We start from the raw sequence: 22769 nt of genomic DNA on the forward strand, positions 1-22769 counted from the left end.
TATAGTTCTGCTTTTCATACACCTGTACCATCCAAGCTGGTGTTAAAATTCAGGGGTTTTGATCTTGGCAAGTCCATCTACAGTTGGCTATCTGATTTTTTCACAGACAGGCCCCAGACTGTGAGAACAGGCAATTCATTCTCATCTACACCAACTCTTAGGACTGCCACGCCACATGGAGGCTGTCTGAGGCTCCTAATGCACAGTGTGTTGTATCCATGACTGAGCTGCAGGATACAACTACTATAATGTCATAAAATTCGATCAGGACACCACAGTGATTGGACTGATAAGTGACCCAGCGCCATGGTGTCATGACAACAATCTCTCTCTTAAGGTCAATAAGACAAAATAAATCATTGTATAGTTTACAGGAAGATGAATTATACTCCATATACATGAGCTGTCAAAATTGTTGGCAGTTACATTTACAACACTCGCCGCAAAGAGAAAGTCCATAAAAGGACACCAAGCATCCTGTTCATGCTCCTTCCATCGAATTTTTTTTTTTGTTGTTCCACACGCTGCTGAATAGCTGACACTGACATGCACTGATTCCTTTTTGTAAATAGCATGTATGCAATGTTTCTGTGAGTGTACTGGGTACGAGGTTATGTGGGTTGTACAAGTTACTGTTATGTGAGCTATGATGGTTGTTGTGGGCTTTAAATGTTATGTGGTCTGTATTTACCTACACAAAGGATGAGAGAGCAGCGACACAAGCTTTACACTTTACTCGTACATGTAAAAATTAACTTAAACTTGATGTATGACTTTCCCACCCCCACAGGCACTGCAGGAAATCAGACGTCTGCAGTAGATGGAACATAAATTAGACAAGTTGCAAAACAAAATGCACCATCTTAACAATGGATAATTCACTCTATGTGTCTGTATCCACACTTTACCGCACATAGCAGGAACAGTTAAGGCCTCAATATGTTTTAAATTACATATATCATCTCATCCAACCACATTTTGTTTTTACGTCTGTTCCAAATGTCTGCACTCAAAAGCAGGGCGGAAAGCCTGCATCATAAAGAGGGGAGGGGTTGGAAGATGCACAACTACACAAGTCTCTCCTCAAAGGCATGGTGTTGTACCTGATGGTTCACATGAGAAGTGTCAGAAGTAGTTGTGTAAAGAGTAATGAAACAGAAACTAAATGCAAAGCCATTCGCTGCTGATTGTTTTGGAAAGTTCCTCCATTGAGATGCAGTTAGATGAGCTGACAAGCACTTTGCTTGAAGCATACTGAGGCCTTTAGCATTAAAGCATACTTGTGCAAACATAATGACAAAAATAGTCGATCGTAACTTTACACTCATATAATCATTTTATGATCTCATGGCCCTGTCAGCAGGACCACATCGTTTTGTCTGTGCCTTCCAGCAACTACAGAAAAAATGCTGCTGGTGTTTTCCAGTCTGCCAACTCTGCCGAGGTTTGTTCATTCAGAATGGAATCAGTCCTGTGTTAAAACAATGCCAGTGGTTGCAATGGTGGGGATGTGCTGCTTCAGGTACCAGTGGGATATGAATTTCAATCCAGTTTGTGTAACAGATCCATGAGTTTGAGGGTTTCTCAGGCACCAAAACACTGCACAGAAGCAATTAGCAGTGACGCGCTTTATCTCTCCATCCATCCAGCCTGACCTCCTCCCAACTAAGTTTTGTGGCTGTGTTTCATCATCTTGCCTTTGCTCTTAACAGATCCATATTATTTCATTTTAAACAAATGACAGTGAATCCTTATTTTTCTTAGAAACCCTCTGGCACCTTTTCATTGATGACAAGAACCTTTCAATCTTACAAATAAAACCGAGAACCTCTAAAACCTGTACAGGAACATCAGCCATGTGTGAAACCCCTTTAGAACCATTCTCAAGGATGACATGTGCCTGTAGAAGCAGATCAAGGTGTGTGTGTGTGTGTGTGTGTGTGTGTGTGTGTGTGTGTGTGTGTGTGTGTGTGTGTGTGTGTGTGTGTGTGTGCCAGCAGGGAGGTTCAGTGTAAATCCCAGACATGACATATGCTTGACACTACAGCTGAAACAGATGTTGTCTGAGGTTATTAATGGCCTAACTTCCTCTGTGTCTCCTCAGCAGGTGTAAGCTCAGTTTCCTTTTCCTTCCACCTCTGCGTGTGTGTGTGTGTGTGTGTGTGTGTGTGTGTGTGTGTGTGTGTGTGTGTGTGTGTGTGTGTGTGTGTGTGTGTGTGTGTGTGTGCGTGTGTGTGTGTGTGTGTGTGCGTGTGTTTTCTGTGAGCATGTGTCCTTGGGGTCCTTTAAGGATGTCCCTTTGCAAACAATCTGCCACCTACGCACAATCTAGCACAGCGTCTGTGTACTGTAGGGGTGTAACAGCAGACAGAACTCATGGTTTGGTTCGTGCCCTGGTTTTGGAGACACATTTCGGTTTGACACATACGTAAATGGGGGTAGGTTTCTTTTCATCTGGGTGACTGTCAGATGTGCCCGAACATGTTCGATGTGTTTCCATTCACATATTCTACAACGGTGAAGTAATGCCTTGTCTCATCCACTGCTCTCTCTCCTTTGCTGTTGTAGCTGACTGGAAACACAAATCGTTCCCAAACAACTGTTTTAAAGCACACAGGCAGGTGTTCTAGCTCTGGTGTTTCATTTGTGCCCACGATACTGTGACAGACTCTTACACTTGTCCGCTTGTTGTGCTACCCTCGGTACAAGATGCTAACAGTAAACAGTTAAAAAGTTTCCTGGCAGAACTCGCTCACATGTACAAATACAATATACCAAGTAGTCTACTTGTGGCTGTGGGAGCAGACTGTGACCCTGAACTGTGACCCCCGAACTGTAACGGTTTGGCATAAACACACGTATCACCACAGCCTTAGTACTCTATTCTTATTTTACACTTGTGTAATCAGAGTAGCTTCACTAAAACAGTTTTATTTCTAATTGCTATAATAAAAGCAAATAAATGATACTGATGTTGGCTTCTTTTAGCACGTGTTGTTCACATGACAAAGGCACATATCATTTTTTTAAATTTCACATATACAGCCCCACAACACATGTGAAAACTTACATTTTACATGTGAGATTACATTTCACTTCATAGGCACTTTTGAATTTTCATAAATGTCACATGTGTAATGACATGTATTATATTTGAGTACAATATGTTCGATAACATAGGCGCATGCAATTTTCAAATATTTCCCAATGTAAGACATCATGTGTGAAAACAGCAGTTTCTCATGTAAAATGCAACACAAGAATATAATATGTTTACTACAGTTTCATCATCAGCAGAAGGTTTTAGCTTCCTATTAATTGTTGTTTTACAAGTTGAAAGTCTCTCAAGGGAAGCTTGAATATTACTTGAGTATAAACAGTCCGACTGAAAGATATTCAACTGGATATTCATGTGATGTGGATTAGGAATACTCATCAAAATCTCTTGGACTGAAATGATACAGCACCATATCAGTTGTGTATTGGAAGCCATAGCTGTGATTTCATGGATGCATGATGATGTGTATGTGTTGTCATCAGGTGCTGCTGCTCTGCTCAGTCATCCAGCTCAAATGTGGTAAATATAATGCACCTGATTTATTTCATGTGGAATCCAAACAGCACTACGGAAAACTGACTGGTACGTAACCTGAGAGTCAAGGAACATATTTACCTTTCTCTTGTCTGATCAGATTTTCAGGGAGTTGTTCCGAAGACTTTTTAGCACAACAAAAGGTTCAGTTTAAACATGTTAATCACGAAGTGCCGCAGCTGTGAACACTAAACTGTTATCAGCCTTCCAAATCATGTCTGGACTGATGCCTTAAAAACAGCATAACCAACAAATACACAGTTTGATGTAATGTCTGAAACCTGCAGGTAGACGAATGCATCGATCCAGTCAAGTTTGTGTCTTACCTGTCAAAATCCTAAACTCTCCCTGTGTTCTCATTAGTGGTTTAGTCCAAACAGAGAAGTGCTTCCCACACCATCCACTTTCCATCTGCAACAAGTTACAAGTAGCTCCTGAGTTACAGGGAGGAGGGAAAGGAAAAACCCAGCTCCTCCCCTCATTGAGAGCAAAGTTCAACTTCCTGGTATGCAGGATAGTGGGACAGCCTGTCCAAGGGTTGATGCAAGTGCTGAGAAGAGTCGCTGTAAAAGGATAGCAGAGGGCTTACAATTGGATGTTCTTCGTAGTGGTTACAGTACACCTGGCTGGCTCAGGGAGCAGCACTGAGGAGACAAAGAAACTGGTTCTGCAACTTTCCAGGCAGATCACAACAGAGCTGCCGGGGTTTTGAATGAGTAGATTAATGAATGTACGCAGCCTTCTCACACAGCAACTTACAGCTGCTACAAGCCAAGCACTTCACATGTAATTACAACATTGCAGTAAATATAATTCTTAGAGGTGCAGTTATGTAACTTAAGTCAAAGTGTTTCAATATATTGGTCTGATGTTAGGATATTTATCAGTTTGTATTGTTTTATTACCTGCCAGTCCAAGCCAATGCTTCAGTCAGTATGAATTGTTGCATGTCATTCCCTTCCTTTTCCCCCTTATTTTTTGTCATTTATGACATCATCAGAACCTCTGATAAAAACATAAATATGAACCAAAGATTTTTTTTTTCTACAGAATGTTCTCAGTTTATTGGAATCTGATTCTGAAGTAGCCAAATATTAATATCAGAACCCACCCACCCCATTTATGGATTTAATCAACCTCAGGAGAGTTCACAGGCATCAGCACTTGGCAAACACCATTTGGACCTTCATGTTACAAAATAAAATGTTAACAGAACATGATTGAACAGTTAACTTAATGAGTAAAATATGAAAAATAGAATAGATAAATAAAATAAAACAATTTGACAGCTTTGTTTTGGTAACTGGTCCTAATTTTAGTTTTGTGGGCTGTGTTGGGGAATATCATGATCAGTGTTTCTGAAATCCTGGTCATGAGCCTGACTGTGTCTTCAGTTACTGGAACTTGTGACTGAATTATACTGTTCTTGATTGTAGTGTTTTTGCATTAAGGCCTGTCTTATGACCTTGGAATACAACCACAGTGTTAAATGAAGATAAAATAAAATAAATCCACAATAAAAGGATGCAATATTACTCTGAGGGGAAGAGAAACAATTAGCAATTTGATAATGTATTAGTGAGAAAAAATATAAAGACAGATTATGAGGTGATAAGTTAATTAATTTTCAAATATCTTTTCTGGAAAAGCAGAAGTTATGATGGAGTCCAACAAGCGGACTTCATTCGCCGTATCCTCTTGTTCAGTGAGCCTGTAATTCTTCCTCCTGCCAGTGAGCGGCGCTGTGACTTATGAGCTTGATTATCGATCTGATTCATTTGTTTTCAGGGCATTTACTTTCTATGTGTTTCCTGATTTAGCAGCGTCAGAACTATTTTAAGAGAATATTAGTGCATATTCCGACTGTGCATAACACAGGGACTGAGTACCACACCAAGGACAAAAAATAGTCGATGTAAGCTGAGCTTGTTGTTAACGGCGTGCTGTTTGTCGTGCTGTGTATTTTCAGCCCTGTAGACTCTTGGACGTTTGCTTGCAGTGTGGAGGCTTACAGGACTGACAACCTGCTGTATGGACGTAGAGATCTAGCGATATTTGGAGGTTTTGTTTCCGAAATACTTCGACCGGTGGACACGAACATTTGGCCATGAACCGTAACTTGGGTTGGTAAGGTTCTCATCTGAAAGTGGTTAACTGATGTTAGCTTACAATGCCCCTCGCTCCTGCAAACCAGTCCCAGTTGATTCGGTCCAGTCAGAAGGATGAATATTATCAAACCTTTCTGAGAAACAACGCCAACGAAGCTTTCCACACACTTGCTGGTAAGTTTGTTCACATTTAACACTCTGACCAGTCGTCTTCTTGAGCTAGCTTACTTCATCGTAACATGTAGCTTTGAAGCTAACTGGGCAGTGGTTTTTACCTGTCTGGATAGTTGCAAAACTACCTAAAAAGGTCGTTAATTTTAGAAAATCAAGTGAACTTCCTGTGCTGGTGTGGATGTTTGTGGGACTCAAACCTCATCCTGTACAATTTTTCATGAGTAGTTAATTCAGTTCAGTGGTCACTGCCCGCTGTTAAGGAAGAACCAGTTCAGAAATGTGGTTATGCTTCTTTTCAAACAGTAGATGAGCTGGTGGTCATCAAAATAAAAGCTCCTGTTGTACAGGAACAGCCAAAAGTTTGGACACACCCTCTCATACAATGTTTTTTCTTTATTTATTTTTTTCTACATTCTAGATTAATACTGAAGACATCCAAACCATGAAGGAACACATATGGAATTATGTTGTAAACAAAAAAGTGTTAAACATGTATGTTTTCTATTTTAGATTCTTCAAAGTAGCCGTCATTTGCTTTGATGACAGCATTGCACACTCTTGGCATTCTCTCAATCAGCTTCATAGTCACTTGGAATGGTTTTCCAACAGTCTTGAAGTAATTCCCAGAGGTGCTGAGCTGCTTTGCCTTCACTCTACGGTCCATCTCAATTGGGTTTAGGTCAGGTGATTGTGGAGGCAAGTTCATCTGACGCAGCACTCCATCGCTCTCTTTCTTGGTCAGATAGCCTTTACATAGTCTGGAGGTGTGTTGGGGGTCATTGTCCTGTTTAAAAACAAATGATGGTCCCACTAAGCGCAAACCAGATGGGATGTCATGTTGCTGCAGAATGCTGCGGTCACCATGCTGGTTCAGTGTGCCTTGAATTTTGAATAAGTCACCAACAGTGTCACCAGCAGAGCACCCCCACACCATCACACCTCCTCCTCCAGGCTTCACGGTGGGAACCACACGTAGAAACCATCCACTCACCTTTTCTGCAGCTCACAAAGACATGGCGAGTGGAGCCAAAAATCTTAAATTCGGACTCATCAGACCAAAGTACAGATTTCCACTGGTCTAATGTCCACTCTTTGTGTTTCTTGACCCAAGCAATTCTTTTCTTCTTTGTGTTCATCCTCAGAAGTGGCTTCTTTGCAGCAGTTCGACCCTGAAGGTCTGATTCACAGTCTCCTCTGAACAGCTGATTGAGACATGTCTGCTACTTGAACTCCGTGAAGCTGTTATACAGACTCTAATCTGAGATGCTGTTAATTAGTGATTCTGAGGCCACGAACTGTAATAAACTTACCCTCTGCAGCAGAGGTAACTCTTGGTCTTCCTTCCTCATGAGAGCCGAACAGTAGTCATAGGGGCTATTCACTGTATCGACCTTTGTACCAACCAGAATCAGAAGTACTTTATTGATCCCTGAGGGGAAATTGTTTAAACCCTACCTCTGCACAACACAACTGATGGTCTCAAACACATTAAGAAGGCAACAAATTCCAGAAATTAACTCTTGACACGGCACACCTGTTAATTAAAAAGCATTCCAGGTGACTGACTCATGAAGCTGATTGAGAGAATGCCAAGAGTGTGCAAAGGTGTCATCAAAGCAAACAGTGGCTACTTCGAAGAATCTAAAATCTAAAACATATTTTGGTTTGTTTACTTCATAATTCCATTTGTGTTCCTTCATAATTTGGATGTTTTCAGTATTAATGTACAATGTAGAAAATAAAAAAAGAAAGAAAAAACATTGAATGAGAAGGTGTGTCCAAACGTTTGATTGGTACTGTATGTCAAAGTAATAATCCAACTGCTTGTTCAAAAGTGAAATGGCTGCATAGGAAAATTCAGCACTTATCAATATTAAAGTGTGTTTACTGAACTCTTTTTCTCTCTGGTTCTGTAGGATCTAAAAGGTGGCTGGACTGGAGAAGAGAGATAGAGCTGCTGTCAGACCTTGCATACTATGGATTAACAACGTTCTCAGGTAATTAGTGAACAAACCAGCATGACATCTAGTATTACAGTGTGTGTGTGTGTGTGTGTGTGTGTGTGTGTGTGTGTGTGTGTGTGTGTGTGTGTGTGTGTGTGTGTGTGGTTTACTTATTGTCTTGTGATTTAATAGTTCAATTTTTATCATTCCGGTCGAGGCAGATGGCCGCCCACCCAGAGTCTGGTTCTGCTCGAGGTTTCTGCCTGTTAAAAGGAAGTTTTTCCTCGCCACTGTCGCCAAGTGCTTGCTCATGGGGGAATTGTTCTCTGTAGATAAAAGAGCTCGGCCTGTACCAGCTCTATATGGAAAGCGTCCTGAGACAACTTCTGTTGTGATTTGGCGCTACACAAATAAAATTGAATTGAATTGAATTGAATCATTCACCTCCCCAGGTTACCAAACCCTGGGCGAAGAATATGTGAGCGTCGTCCAGGTGGATCCATCTAAACGTAAAATCCCCTCGGTGGCCAGACGAGGCCTCTTCGTCCTCTGCCATGCCTTCTTTCCTTACCTCCTGGACAAGGTCCTGGTGTGCCTGGAGAATGAGCTGGACGGTGGGCAGGAGAGCCGCAGCAGTGTCAGTCGGCGGCAGGCGACGGCTGGCCCGTGGAGCCTGGAGTCCTGGCTGAAGATGTGGATTCAGCGGGCAGTGGGGCTGCTGTCAGAGCCCCAGAGGAAGGCATGCCTGCCAGCCGTGTTTGTCCTCCAGCAGAGTCTGACCCTCCTGCACAGACTCCACGTGGCTCTTTTCTACATCAGCGGTGCTTTCTATCACCTGTCTAAGAGGGTGGCTGGTATCAGCTATGTAGGTGACTCTTGTTTGTGTACATGCTTCAGATGCATCTCACATATCGACAGAATAAGAAAATACTCTTTCTATTATTATATTTTTAATGATAAATACAATAAGACCAGCGATACATTGCATTGATTTAAGATATGTTTCCAGTGCAGAAACTTTCTCCAGGGACAAGGAACCTTTGGAGAAAATCAGGGACCAGGGTAGAAGGCAGAGGGAGTGATTCGACAGACAAAACGCAGAATACTAATCAGTGTTGTTTGTTTTATTTGTTAGCCATTTTAGTTACACACTGGGGATGTCATTTGAGTAGGCACTTGCACATGGGGACAGCTTACATGCTCACATTGGATGCATTTATTCCAAAACTTACACAGCAAGCGAAACATATCACATCAAAACAGAAAGATTATGATGGACTTTCCCCAGTTTTGGAATCTGTCATTTTACCCCCATCATCAATGAATCCTGTTTTTTTGTCAACCACTAACAATTAGTTTACCATTTGTTGAGCAGGCAGGGTGCACCATGATGAATAACTCAAAGTGTTCGCTTCCCATAATGTCTTGGTTTTATTGCAATATTTTTGTGCGATGTCAAAATACACTCAGTTGTTAGTTTATTAGGTAGACAGCTAAAACTACCAGAGTAGTCACATGAGGATAGGCTCAATTTAAAGAAGTACAATTCAGCAATACCACAATCTACATGCTCTCAAATGCTCACACAGTTGAATCACCACCTCTCTGAAACAGTTCAGCATAAACTGATCATGATAACCTTCATGCCAGTCGACTGTTGTGTTCGACTGCATGAGTTTGAGGCAGGTGACCAGAATGAACTAGATGCATAGAATACGGTTTTTACTTTCTGTTTGGTTTGAATATATTTGATATTTTGAATAATGCCTACATTTTCCAAAAGATCTTTCAAAATGTGTGCTTGTAAATCCTCCGTGCAGACTGTCAGCAGTTCACAGAGCGGAGAACCCCCGCAGTAGTTACTCACTGTTTTCTCCATTTTTGCTGTCACAGTGTGACTTGCGGCACATGTAGCAGTGCACTTATGTCATCTGTCATCCTGTGTGTGTAGCTGCGTGTGACGGGGCTGAACAGCGACGACGGGACCATCAGAAGCAGCTACAGGCTGCTGGGGGCCGTGTCCCTCCTCCAGCTGCTCATCACTGTTTGTCTGCAGCTCAACAACTTCAGACAGAGACAGAGAGCCAGACAGGAGTGGAAGCTGTACAGGAACCTCAGGTACAGGACCAGGACCAGGACCAGGACCAGGACTAGACAAAAAACAGCTCTGGAGATGTGTAGGCTGTCCACATAGACTCCATCTGGTCTTATTGGCAGGGCAGAATGGTGGTTTCTAACAACAATTCAGTGCTACCTGGCCAGTAGTTGTTGATGACGTACTCTGGACTTGCAGCACAGACATGACATCAGTTAACTGAAATTACTACCACCAGATAATTTCTTTTGGTCTGCCAGCACTCAGCAAGTGAGCCTTAGAAAAAAAATGTGGATTCTGGTCATATTCAATGAAACTTTCAGTTCATCAATATCCTTTTAAAAAAAAACAAACAAAAAAAAAATAGGCCACTACTGGACTAAGTATTGTGGTAAAAGGCGAACATGAAATCATGACTTGACTTAGTGCTGGACTCTTTGAATTGTCTGTCCAGCCCTCAGCATACGCAGAGCTCAGGCCCCAGAGTTGCCCACTGTATCCTGTGCCTGGAGGAGCGGAGACACTCCACGTCCACTCCCTGTGGACACCTCTTCTGCTGGGAGTGCATCACAGAGTGGTGCAACACCAAGGTCAGGCTCGAGTCACGACCAACACAACTCATGCTTTGAACCAGTTGTCATCTGAATCTCTGTAACTGCACTACATAATTAATCAGGAATTATTGGGAATTAAAGGCAAAAAGGGATTTTCTGGAAAACAATGTATAGACTGCCTATATTTAGGGATCCTGTAGAATCTCTCTCAATCGTCACATACGACAGACTAGAAGTGTGTGGGGTGTCTGTATCTGCAGGAGCCTGCCCTCTGCCTGTATTTTCTTATGTTTCTGGGCATAATCTTTGAGCAGCGGGTGTGGAACCCCACACTGAGAACAGCGCACAGGGTGTGAGGGCAGGACTCGAGAAACACATGTACTCTTTCTGCTTTCAAAGTAGTGTATGCCTGATGTAGAACCACTCATATCAGCACATTTAAACAAAGATGAAACAGCACCAGCCTCGAAACCCAAGCCAATAGAGGCTGAATACTGAAAAATCTAAGATTAATAACAGATTGGTACTCAAACATCCAGTTGGTATTAAGTTTTAAAATAGTTTTAGAACACATTCAAGGCTGCCTGTCAGTCTGACATAGAGTCAGTAGGAGAGTTAACACACTTTTAACACACTTACTTCAAACTTGGTTTGACTGCTGGCTATTGATAAAGTAAAGTCAGAGGGCTAACTTTCAGAAAGCATGACAAACAGGATAAACACATACTCATACCTGACATGACGTGCACGTATAGATGATTGTTATGAATTTTAATACCCTCAGATTCTGCTCAGTCTACGTTTTTGCTGTTTTTCTCATTCATTTTCCTGCCAAGTCTGTTATCACCTTATCCTTAATGTGTCTCTTTGTGTATCTGCTTGGCCTGCCTGATTGTTTTTATATCTTTAGTTGTTTGTAGATTGTTGCATGCATGTCTTTGTATTTCTATGTTCAGGACTCCAGTAAGACTATAGGAACATCCATGTGTTTCTAACAGGGATCCGTAATCAGACAAGCAAGCAAACCTTTGAGGATCAGTGTCCTTTTTGGGTCCAGCTCCCAGTTGGCAAAATATCCGGCTTCACTAATCTCCTAGGCTAACACATCTGGTCTCTTTAGTAGCAAAGAGCTGTGTAGAAAACATTCAGCTAATGTTAGCAGGCTTCTTGTTTCACTCACTGTAACACCGTGACAAGTGCACCGACAGCAGATTGTATCACAGGTTTCTCATCATTAATTCCATTGTGGGTAAAACTCAACTTGCTGGTGTTTGTGCTCAGCCGCAGATCATTTGTGAGGCAAGAGAAACACCAGTTTGTAACATAACTCCACCTCAACAAGAGGAACAGAGTATGTCCACATCTTTCTGAGTGTATGGAAGTGTAACGGTGGCATCTGTGTTTTGTTTTCATGTCTCACAGGCGGAGTGCCCTCTGTGTCGGGAGAAGTTTCAGCCTCACAGACTGGTGTACCTGAGGAACTACAGCTAGAACTACAGAGCCTGATACCGCGCGCGCGCACGCACACACACACACACACACACACACACACACACACACACACACACACACACACACACACACACACACACACACACACACACACACACACACACACACACACACACACACACACACACACACACACACACACACACACACCTGTTGGACAGCCATGCAACCTTTGTGTTCTTTTTCAAAGTAATTGTCTCTTGTGGCTGATTGAGAATTCAATTCTGGATTGTATCAGTTCAAACATGTAAATATTACTTTAATTTAAATAAACTTTAACAGATCCTAATATGAAATGTAAGGAATGTCCAAATGTTTGTCTTTTATGTGTTTTAATTTGTTTTGAATAGTTGAATATGACCAATTTCAAGTAGAGCTGTCTGAGACACACTTAAAGAGTAATTTTCTGTGTCTACGTCACATGGGTGTCAAGTTCACAACAATACCAGCTTGGTGTGACCCCCGATAGAGCCAAAACGCTGCTGACCTGCTTGGAAGAGGCTACTGGCATGAGAGAATCCTCCAGCATTCAAAGACAGTGAACCAGCAGCTAACAGAGCACCATGAAAGTTTGGACAAATGTTGATAACATTAAAGGTAACTATGGTCAATGAGCTGTGGCACTGTGTCTTTTTTCATATCTAAAACTGGCTGCCGAGCCAATTTATTGATACCGTTTTGGCCGCTGCTGCCACTGATATGTTTGTTGCAGTTTATTTGGGAGACACTGCTAATGCTGACTGTAAGTTTCTGTGGTTTTCCAACCTGGAAACATGCTGTGCTGAACCGCATGAAGCATACAAGCGTGAAATATCACAGAGCGTAAGTGGCTGAGTTTCAGTTGTGTGTGTCACAACAACCTAGCATGGCTATGCAGCTTGAAACCCAGTTACAAGCAGAGCAGAGGAAAAGATGCTCATCAAACAGCTAACAACAAGGTTTTGCAATAGATTGTAACAGCGCAGTAAATTTTAGAAGCTGATGCTGATTAAATCTGACGAGTGTCTCGACATGAAACAGCGTCTCAGCGAGAAGAATTATATGTCTTATGACAGAGTTAATAAGATGATTGACATGATTTCACTCGTGTTTGACAAGAGCTTCTGTCACGTATTGGATGGATATTATGCAATACTCACGGATGGTGCAATGTATTGCCTGGGTTGTGCAGAGGGCAAACATACGGTGGTGCTGCCAACATGTCAGGCTACTTGACGGCTTCACTGCAAGCTTTAAAGTGTCCAATCCAACAGCTATGGTCATGCACAGGACTTAATTTATGCTTTCAAGATGCTGGTAAAAATGTAAAGTGATTGAACATGAGGTGACACACCTGATCAAGCAATTCCCCAAACAGAACCATGCGTCCCAGTCACTAAAAATGAAACATGAAACACAAAACCTATGAACCCTCTGTCCAACATGATGGACAGTGAGAAGTGACGCTTTAAAGTCAGTAACTGACAGCTCCTGTGTGCTCTGTGATGGAAGAGTTTCTGGAAGAATCTCACAGTGAATGTGGTTGGAAAGCTGGGATCATTCTAGCCATGCTTGAAAAATTGAACACCTATTGTATTTAAGTGTGCGCCTCACCAGTGTGATCTCCTTTCAGACTGTTGTCCAAGACATTTCAAACAACACACCCAGAGCTCAGCTGCTGTAACCAAACCTTTCATCAGCAGCAGAGGCCAGATCATGCATTTGACAGTGTTTCCAAGTCAATGATTGAGGCCTCCAGAGATTTGACAGAGAGCCCCCCTGTTGTCCAGGCAACAGAGACTGGATATGCATTGCACGCATGCATTTCAGACTATTACAGGAAACAGCACTTTGAGGTATTGGACTTGCTGAAAAGTGCAGTGAGTAGTTTTGATCAGAGAGACTTGGTGGGAGTGATGGATACAGAAAGGCTGCTGGTCACAGCTGCCTCTCCCATCTTCTATAATATCCTTCTACTCAGGATTTTGACTCTGACAATCTGCGTACATACTTAATCACATTGCCAGACACCAGTGAGACATCAGAAATCTCTGTTGTCTCTGTGTGTAGAAGATTTATATTTCCTGAGTGCTGACTCATAAAAATTATGAGGTGTTGATTTAGACTTGTGGTAGGATGTGTTTTGGTTGTGGACTGGATGTTTGTCGTTCTCTACTGTTTCTTCTGTATATTTGTGTGTATAACTTGGCTTGGTCAGACGTGTGGACTTAGGTGTTGGATCAAAGGTGATAATGCCACGCTAAATGCTTCACTCTGTTCACCAGCCAGTCTCTAATTGTGTCTATTTGCAGCAGCTGCTGCAAACCGGATTGATTATACAGCTGAGACAGAATCAATGAAGTTGTTGCCGGATAAACAGAACAAGCTCAAAGCAGTTTAAAAGCTCAATAGAGGTAAGGACACCAACACAGTAGGTTAGAATTCTGGGTGGGTTAGCCCCTGCAAGGAGCTCCTTTCATATTTCATACAGTCATTGATTCAGTGTCACTGACATTGAATAGTGCAACTTTCATTAAATTCCCACCAACAGATGGACACACAGTAACTTGGGTACTTTACTCAGGTGATAATCCAGCCTTGTTTCTGTTAAATAATGATTACACATCTGCTAACTGTGGAAATCTTAATCATTTAACATATAAATTATGTGGCAAATACAGCATTTGTGTTTTTTCTGGCCATGATACTGTACCCATTTAGACCAAGTAATGTGATCCAAAGTGCCAGGCTTTTTTGACAGAGCTGTTCAGCCCTCCCTGAAGATTTCCAGTCTCAGTCTGTCTCTGTGTGGTTGTTATGTCCCTCACTTTCTCCTTGATGAAAGATTCAGGCTGTTATGAGTAAAGCTGCAGTAGTTTTTGACTGAACTACCAGTACCAACAATAAATCTGTTTTCCTTCACAATATCTTATCTGTGTTCTCCTCAGTCATGCCTCATGATTGACCTCATAATAGGGACTTGGTTGAAATCTCCTGAGCGTGAAGCCCTGATTCAGCCCCTGTGTGTGAAAATGTATGTGATTATAGCATCAATGACATTTTGCTGTGGGAGAGAAACATTCAGTTCATGGTAGACAATTAGACAAGTTCTTTACAGCATACTGAGGACTCCACCTCTGCATGGCCCTACAGATGGTCAGGGTTAATAAAAAGTCAACTTTAATTGCAGGTCAAAGAGGGACTGCCAACTATTTTCTCCTGCATGAAAGTCATTTCATTCCCATCTGCCACAACAACCTCCACACCCTTACTTTCCACCTTACCACAAAAAGGTCACTACCTCCTGCATTGGCAAAGAACACTGGCATTGGATGTAAGTCATGAAGCACAGAATCACGCCATATGGACATAATTCCTCAACATACCAGACTGCTTACCAGCATTTAAGGTATCTTGATCACCTGTCATTTTTTCAAATGCCTAAAGCAACATCTTACATTTACCTGGCAGGAAATCTCTTGTGGCCCTGTGAATAATGACAGTACTGTCTGTGGATGGTTGTGTCAGCACAGATTTGAGGCCGTGTCATGAATTCCATCCTGTCTCCAACAATGAACACAGCTTTCTTTTCAGACACCAACCTGCCTGTCCTCAGGCCATATTTGTTTTGTCCCTTCTGCTCCTACCTAGCTATCCTGTATCAAAAGGAAGTTCAGCAACTACACAAAGCAGAGGTGAGGTAAGAGTTTGCACAACTCTCACTTTTTTTCAACAGACAATTGTTGCTGCTGTCTGGTGATATATTGAGATGTTAAGAAAATACCAGCGTCTGTAATCATGCTCTCTTAAACTTCCCATAACAGCAGCTTTACAATGGGCTGCTGTCTTCAATGCTATGTGTCTCTGTCTCTAGACTGTTTAACTGTAAATACATCTGTGAAATTGTGCTGCAGGACGTGTGCTATATGGAGTGGAAAGAACTGGATGACAGCAGACATGTTCAAACCTGTGGCTGTCATGGATGTTCAGTCATCACCTGGGAAGTGTATCTGGATGAAAAGCCAAATCTATAAAACAGAGTTAATTTGTTGTCCATAAGCATCATTCATACAGACACACTAATAGAAAATGCTGCTGATGAAAATTTGATAAAAAACCTTAGTTACTAATTACTTTGCACATTCAGATTAGCAATACAAATAAAATCCAATGAATACATTATGATGTAATGTCTCCTCCTTGAACCGACACCTTATCGTGGTGGAGGAGTTTGAATACCTGAATGATCCTAGAGGCTATGTTGTCCGGGGCTTAATGCCCCTGGTAGGGTCTCCCAAGGCAAACAGGTTCTGGGTGACGGGTCAAACTAAGAGCGGTTCAAAAGCCCCTATGAAAGAAAAAAAATCGAGGAAGCGTACGTCGCCCGGATTGGCGTCACCGGGGCCCCGCCCTGGAGCCAGGCCTGGGGTTGGGGCTCGCAGGCGAGCGCCTGGTGGTCGGGTCTTTGCCCCCGGGACCCGGCCGGGCACAGCCCGAAGGAGCAACGTGGGCCCGCCTTCCCGTAGGCCCACCACCCGCAGGAAGGATCAGAAAGGGGCGGTGCTATGTGATATGGGTGGCAGTCGTGGATGGGGGCCCCGACGACCCAAACCCTGGACAACAACTCTGGCTATGGGGACATGGAATGTCACCTCGCTGGGGGGGAAAGAGCCTGAGCTAGTGCGGGAGGTTGAGCAGTACCGGCACAGTCTGGGCTCTGGAACCCAACTCCTTGAGAGAGGCTGGACTCTCTTCTACTCTGGAGTTTCCAGTGGTGAGAGGCGGCAAGCTGGTGTGGGCTTGCTTATAGCCCCCCAGCTCAGCCGCCATGAGTTCTCCCCGCTGAGCGAGAGGGTCGCTTCCCTGCGCCTTTGGGTCGGGGATAGGTCTCTCACTGTTGTTTCGGCCTATGGGTCACCCAGCAGAAAATGAAGTTATTCAAATGACCCCAGCCTTGAAGTGATGCTTACACAAACGCATCAATCATTATATACAATAATATAGTGAACATGATTCTGAAATGGGACATTCTGCATGAGTGCTTTAACTTGATGTTCATTTTAATGCTACAACTTTTGCACTTTTACCTGAAAATTTTGAATTCAGAGAATTTATTGGTAAATGAGCTTTAATATGATATTGGTTCATTTACTTCAGTAAAAGGTCCAAGTACTTTTTCCACCACTTCTTCTAACAATGACCACATCTTTAACTGACCATAACCAAATATTTGTACTTGTAAACTGTTGGCTTCATTGGCAGGATGTCTGTTCTTAACCTTACAGTCACTGTGGCGGTCCAGATAAAGCAGAAAAGAGTAGAACCAATCCTTATTGAAAGGAACCAACTGAGGTGGATTTGTCATCCAATAAGGATGCTTTCTTAACACTCTCTTTAGATGTTTTCTGGATACATACAACTGGGAGTTGACCTCAGGGCAGAGCATGAATGGGGATGTAGCTGCAGAGAAAGACATTGGGCCACTTTGCTTAGCCTGCTGCCACTGTGATCAGGACCCGAGCTTGGATGGAGGGATAGTCAGTCTTTACAAACCTTAAGCAGGCAGCTTCTTTTAATCATGACCACTGTTGTTGCCTATCACTTAGTCTTACACCCTTTCAGACAGCAGACACACGCATGATGATGTTGAGTTTGAGTGAGCTTTTGGCTGTTGTACATGCCACCATCACTTGGTAATGATACAGTTACTGCTCAATGGACAACAGACACAAACTGGCTGTGAAACTGTGTGAATATAAAGACTATGTTTTAATAAAGTCTAACAAATATGCAAAGTCAGCACACCCTGCTGGCCCTCCTGAAACTGAGCAGATGTTCGAGGAGCATTAGAGGCCAAACTCAAATGTATTAATGACTTTCTAGAGTTGTCTCATGGCCCACACCAACTGCCAGCACTCAAAAGTGTTTATAGCCAAACATTCAGTCCCAACATACTCTGGAGGCATATTCTCTCGCCTGTTGACAACCAGCCAGTTCACTTACACTGCTGTCATTTTGGATAATCAGGTTTTCCCCTCTGTGGAGAGTATGGCTGACTATGGAAGCAGATGCTGTCAGGATAGCTCTGTTCCCTGAGCTCAATCATGTCTATTAGACTGCAGTGATGGATGTCTGCTGCTCTCCCTCCTCTCTCCTCATCATTAACAGCCAGGCAGTTGGCTGTGTAATATCTTCAATTCCACTCTGAAAGGAGTATTCATTTGAAAATATGAAACTTTTCCCTCTTTAGTTTTCCGGTGTCTTTAGGGAAGCAACAGAGTGAAAGTGTAGATGTTGTGAGCTGCAGAATGAGCTCCACTCCGTGAACAAAAAGAAAGTTCAAGCTGTAAAACACTACATAAGATTTGTGGTTTGTAATGCTTTTTAATGTTTTATAAAACTTTAGTTCCTTACATTTCACTGGCATAAACAGACACACACACACAGCCTTCAGACATACAGACCAAGGAGCAAACTGCAGTCAGCAGCAAGGCTTCACCAGCAGGCTGATCAAGCGGTGTTCACAAATGCGGACTTGAGAATGCCTTCTGCCAGTCATACTATGCACACGCAGGGAGCACCCTTCACAAACACTGAGCTTCATTTGCAATGACACCTAGAAATGCCAGCTGACAATACAGAACTACATTACCAGACATAAAAAAAATAAACTTTAAATGACGGGAATAAGGACATGAATAATGCTTTCCATAGACATTTCAGACTGATCTGCTGATCAAATAGAGCAGAGGATGTCCATATCTGGTTGATTAGACCTGTTTTAACTGAAGCTCTGCTGACTTGGTGGCAAACACATTAAATTTCCTATAATTCTTCTTAAAATGCATCCCACTGATTTGCATCAGATGTAATTTGACACAGCTCCAATATGGCTGAATGGATCAGTAAACAGTGAATTAAGGTTGATATCTGAAAGTGTAACCAGCGACACGGGAGTTGAACTAAACTCTAACCACAGAGCTTCAGGTAAAAGCTGCAAGAGCACTGAGAGCTGTGCACAGCTGAGAGGAGGAGACCATGATCCACCGTGCTGTCGAGCAGGACTGCAGCATGACTCGACATGGCTGTCCCTTGCTGTGAGGCTGTACTGGAAACATGTCATCATGGCTTGGCTTAGCACAGCATGTATAAACAGAGTCACAATCATAGTGTATGTGAACAGTAACCAGTGAAAGTAAAACTAATGTTAATATGGCAACCTGAGTTTTATTTTGTTGATCTGAAATATTAATAGCATCCTCAACAAAGTAATTGTTTAAATCTGCAAAGAAATCTAAAATAGACCCAAGAGTTTAAGAAGAATCAGCAGTCAGATGATCAGACGAGCTAAGACTTCAGCTGTATCCCAGTTTTATAAGCAAGAGCATGCAGTGTGTTCACATCACAAATTAAACACAGAAAAATGAAAAACAAAATATTCTTTAATACCAACTAAAAAAAAGTGGAAAGTTATAGAATCAAAAAATATATATCACGAGAAGTTTTTACACTTTTACAAACTGAGATGGAAAAGTGATTGTATCGATAAAAACAAAATATAATAGAAACAGACTAATATGTGGACAATAGACCTAAATGATGTACATGATGTATGTAACTTAAACATTCGCTGAAGAGACAGTAGCAGACTACAACATCAGATCTGTGTGGAGGGATGAGGAGACTTCTCTCACATTAGAGCATGAAACAAACCGAAATGTCATATTGTTTCCTATGTGGTTTTTCCTTGTTTGAGCTTTGACTGCAGCTCTTGATGTGGCCTCTTCCTCTGCAGTGGTTTAGTGGCACTGACTGGAGAACTGGCATCGTCTACTACTCATCTCAATGGACCAAATTCTGATATTCACAGTGGAGCTTTCATTTCTTTAGATGCCTGAAGAGTATACAGCTGCCAGCAAAATGAAACCAGATGAGTGGAACAGCTTCATTTACCTGCACAACTTTTTGGATGACCTGGTTAATGTATGTACTCTCTACTGTGGTGTATGACCTGTCTGTGAGAGGCAGGGGCTGGATCAGCTGAACTGAATCTGTTTCCAAATCCAGATCTATCCAAAAAGAGAGGCTGCTGAATTTGAGGATGGGAGAGCTGGATGGACGAATGCCTAAACTGACTGGCTCACTGACTGACTGACTGACTGACTGACTGACTGACTGACTGACTGACTGACTGATTGTTTTACCTGATCCAGTCTGACCACTGAACTGTGATGATGTTTTATGCAGAAATCATTATTCAATGAATGGAGCCTTCCTCAGCCTGCATATGGAAATCGTAAACTGCGCCTGCAGCAGACACCTGGACGGAGCCTCAACACCTGTGAGATGTTTGAGCCCACACAGAAACACAGGGCCTCCGGATATTCCTGTGATTAGTGACCTGTGTTGGGAATAACATCATACAAAGTAATGCCTTACTGTTCCACTGCTTTTGGCGGTGACTAGAAATGTAACTGATTACTTTTTCTTTTTTTTTTTAATTAAATGAGGTACAATTACAATTACTGTGACTTAAACAGGCTGGTTACTTTTTCTGAGGTGAAAATAGTGAACAGCTTCATAGGACAGAAGACAAACAGCTTATTCCCTGAATATACTGCTTTATGATGGAATGTTGTGGTGGCCAAGACAGTTCAGGCAATGTGAGCTTGCGTTTCATCAGTGTGATTGTAATGTTTCTAATATAAACTGAAGAAACTTGGGTTCATTAAATATAATTATTTATTATATACTGTTACAAAGCTTGTTAATATGTCAAATCCAGCATGTTGTAGGTCCTCTTCTACCAACTCCTGCTGTCAAAACAATATACTGTAGGTCATGGTGGGAATGCTAGTCATTGCTGCCCTCTAGTGGTCAGGAGTATTAGTAACTCCTATCGCCACTGTGATAATGGGTACAAAGACAAATTAGACAGTTGTCCCACACTGTGCCACAGCAACACTAAAATAATATAGCTATGTGCGCATTGATAAGGGAAGTGAAGCAGACAACCAAAGTTACTGACCCCCAGTCACCAGTTTTGGGAGTGGCATAGAAATGTGATGAATTACTTTTTCAAAATAACTAACACAATTACACTTTTATATCGACTACACACATTGTGTGTGTGTGTGTGTGTGTGTGTGTGTGTGTGTGTGTGTGTGTGTGTGTGTGTGTGTGTGTGTGTGTGTGTGTGTGTGTGTGTGTGTGTGCATACAGGGATTTATATGTATAGCAAATTTAACAAAAGCAATTTACAAGGATGTTGTCGCTTACTCACTGATTCTCACACACACGTACAGAGGATAGGGGATGTGTGGTTTTATTAAACAAGGAGAGATGTAATGGACCAGGTTTTAGCAAATTGCTTTTTTCTTCCCTGGGCAGATAGGTATCTTAAATAATCAAATTATTTCAAGTGATCAAATTAAATTAATCAACTGAGGCAGATCAGCAGAGCCCACCAAGACCTTGAGCCCCTAATTGCTCCTGATGATCAGACCAACACCTTCCATGGGACCATGAATAATTGTAAAGCACTTTGGATAAAATGGTAAATGGACTATATTTGTACAGCACTTTTCCAGTCTGAAGACTCAAGACTCAAAGCACTTTTACAACTCAAGTCTGCATTCACCCGTTCAAGCACACATTCATACGGTAGCTAAGGCACCTGCTCATTACGAGCGTTATCCATTCACACACTGATGGCACAGCATCGGAGGCAGTTTTTGGGGTTCACTATCTTGCCCAAGGATACTTCAGCATGTGGACTGCCGAGGCCAGATCGAACCACCGACCCTCTGATAGGTGGGCGACCGCTCTACCTCCTGAGCCACAGGCACACCGGAAGCATAAAAACACTAAATGCAGTGATTCAAATTAATAAGAGCAAGCAAGTGACCATACAAATTACTTTATAAAAACATTATGTTATGATTTAAAAAAAAAGTTCACATTTAAAATTTTAAAGCAATTTAAATATACAGCACCTTTCCAAACTGCACCTGTGTTCACACTGAAAGAACAAATGCTCAGTAGTTTCTACAGAAAATAAGGATCCATCTCAAACTGAAATGTATGATGTAAAAAAGCACTCACTGGATAAAAACGTATTACATAATATCTGACAGTGGCTCCCCTTTGTTTTAGGAGCAACAGAGTATTTCAAATAAAAAGATGTTTTCTCTCACAAAGACATCAATATCCTACAAAATAGAGGGGTGACCAAAATAATAATATATGATAATAAAAAATGACCAAGTACAATATGTTTGAAGTCCTTACAGATTAGTCAGGTACTACTTGTCCTATCACTCAAGATGGCAAGAACAGAAATGACCCAGTACAGCCTGTGCTATTCATTTACAGAGCTTTTCACAAACCTTGAGGTAACAGTCACACTAATCTGTAACAAAAAATAATGCATGCCTGTTCAAGCAGCTTTGTACAGAGATTTCTTATTAATAGTAATAATCCTGGCAATAGCTTGCTCAACTAAGTTCCCTTTATTATAAGGTATCCCAAAGTCAGTAAAACATTTGGACAAAGTAAATATTGGCCTATGTACTGTTGTAGAACTGTGATGTGTATGTAAGACTGAGAGTATGTTTACTGTATGTAGAAATCACTTGCATCACCATATGTGCTGAAGCAACATATAACTTCTGTTTCCCAAGAGGAAGTGTTAAAATCCTTGATTTATCTTTATTTCTCAGGGTGTTTGAAGCATACCATGTTGTAACCTAGTGGAATGTTCAAGTCTTGACATTTGATTACAACGCATACTTATTTATTCAGCTTCACCTG

At 41.9% G+C, this 22769-nt stretch overlaps 1 protein-coding gene across 1 annotated transcript; it reads left to right on the forward strand.

Moving 5' to 3' along the window:
• The first annotated feature begins 5351 nt into the window (after nucleotides 1–5351).
• Nucleotides 5352–12591, forward strand: pex10 (peroxisomal biogenesis factor 10). The gene is made up of 6 exons (XM_070968573.1): nucleotides 5352–5874; nucleotides 7791–7871; nucleotides 8270–8682; nucleotides 9769–9935; nucleotides 10367–10502; nucleotides 11889–12591. Exons 1-6 carry the CDS (start codon nucleotides 5763–5765, stop codon nucleotides 11955–11957), a joined length of 978 nt encoding a protein of 325 aa, XP_070824674.1. The 5' UTR covers nucleotides 5352–5762; the 3' UTR covers nucleotides 11958–12591.
• Nucleotides 12592–22769: the final 10178 nt, after the last annotated feature.

The sequence above is a fragment of the Chaetodon trifascialis genome, chromosome 8, assembly GCF_039877785.1.
Source record: "Chaetodon trifascialis isolate fChaTrf1 chromosome 8, fChaTrf1.hap1, whole genome shotgun sequence".
NCBI classification, from domain to species: domain Eukaryota; kingdom Metazoa; phylum Chordata; class Actinopteri; order Chaetodontiformes; family Chaetodontidae; genus Chaetodon; species Chaetodon trifascialis.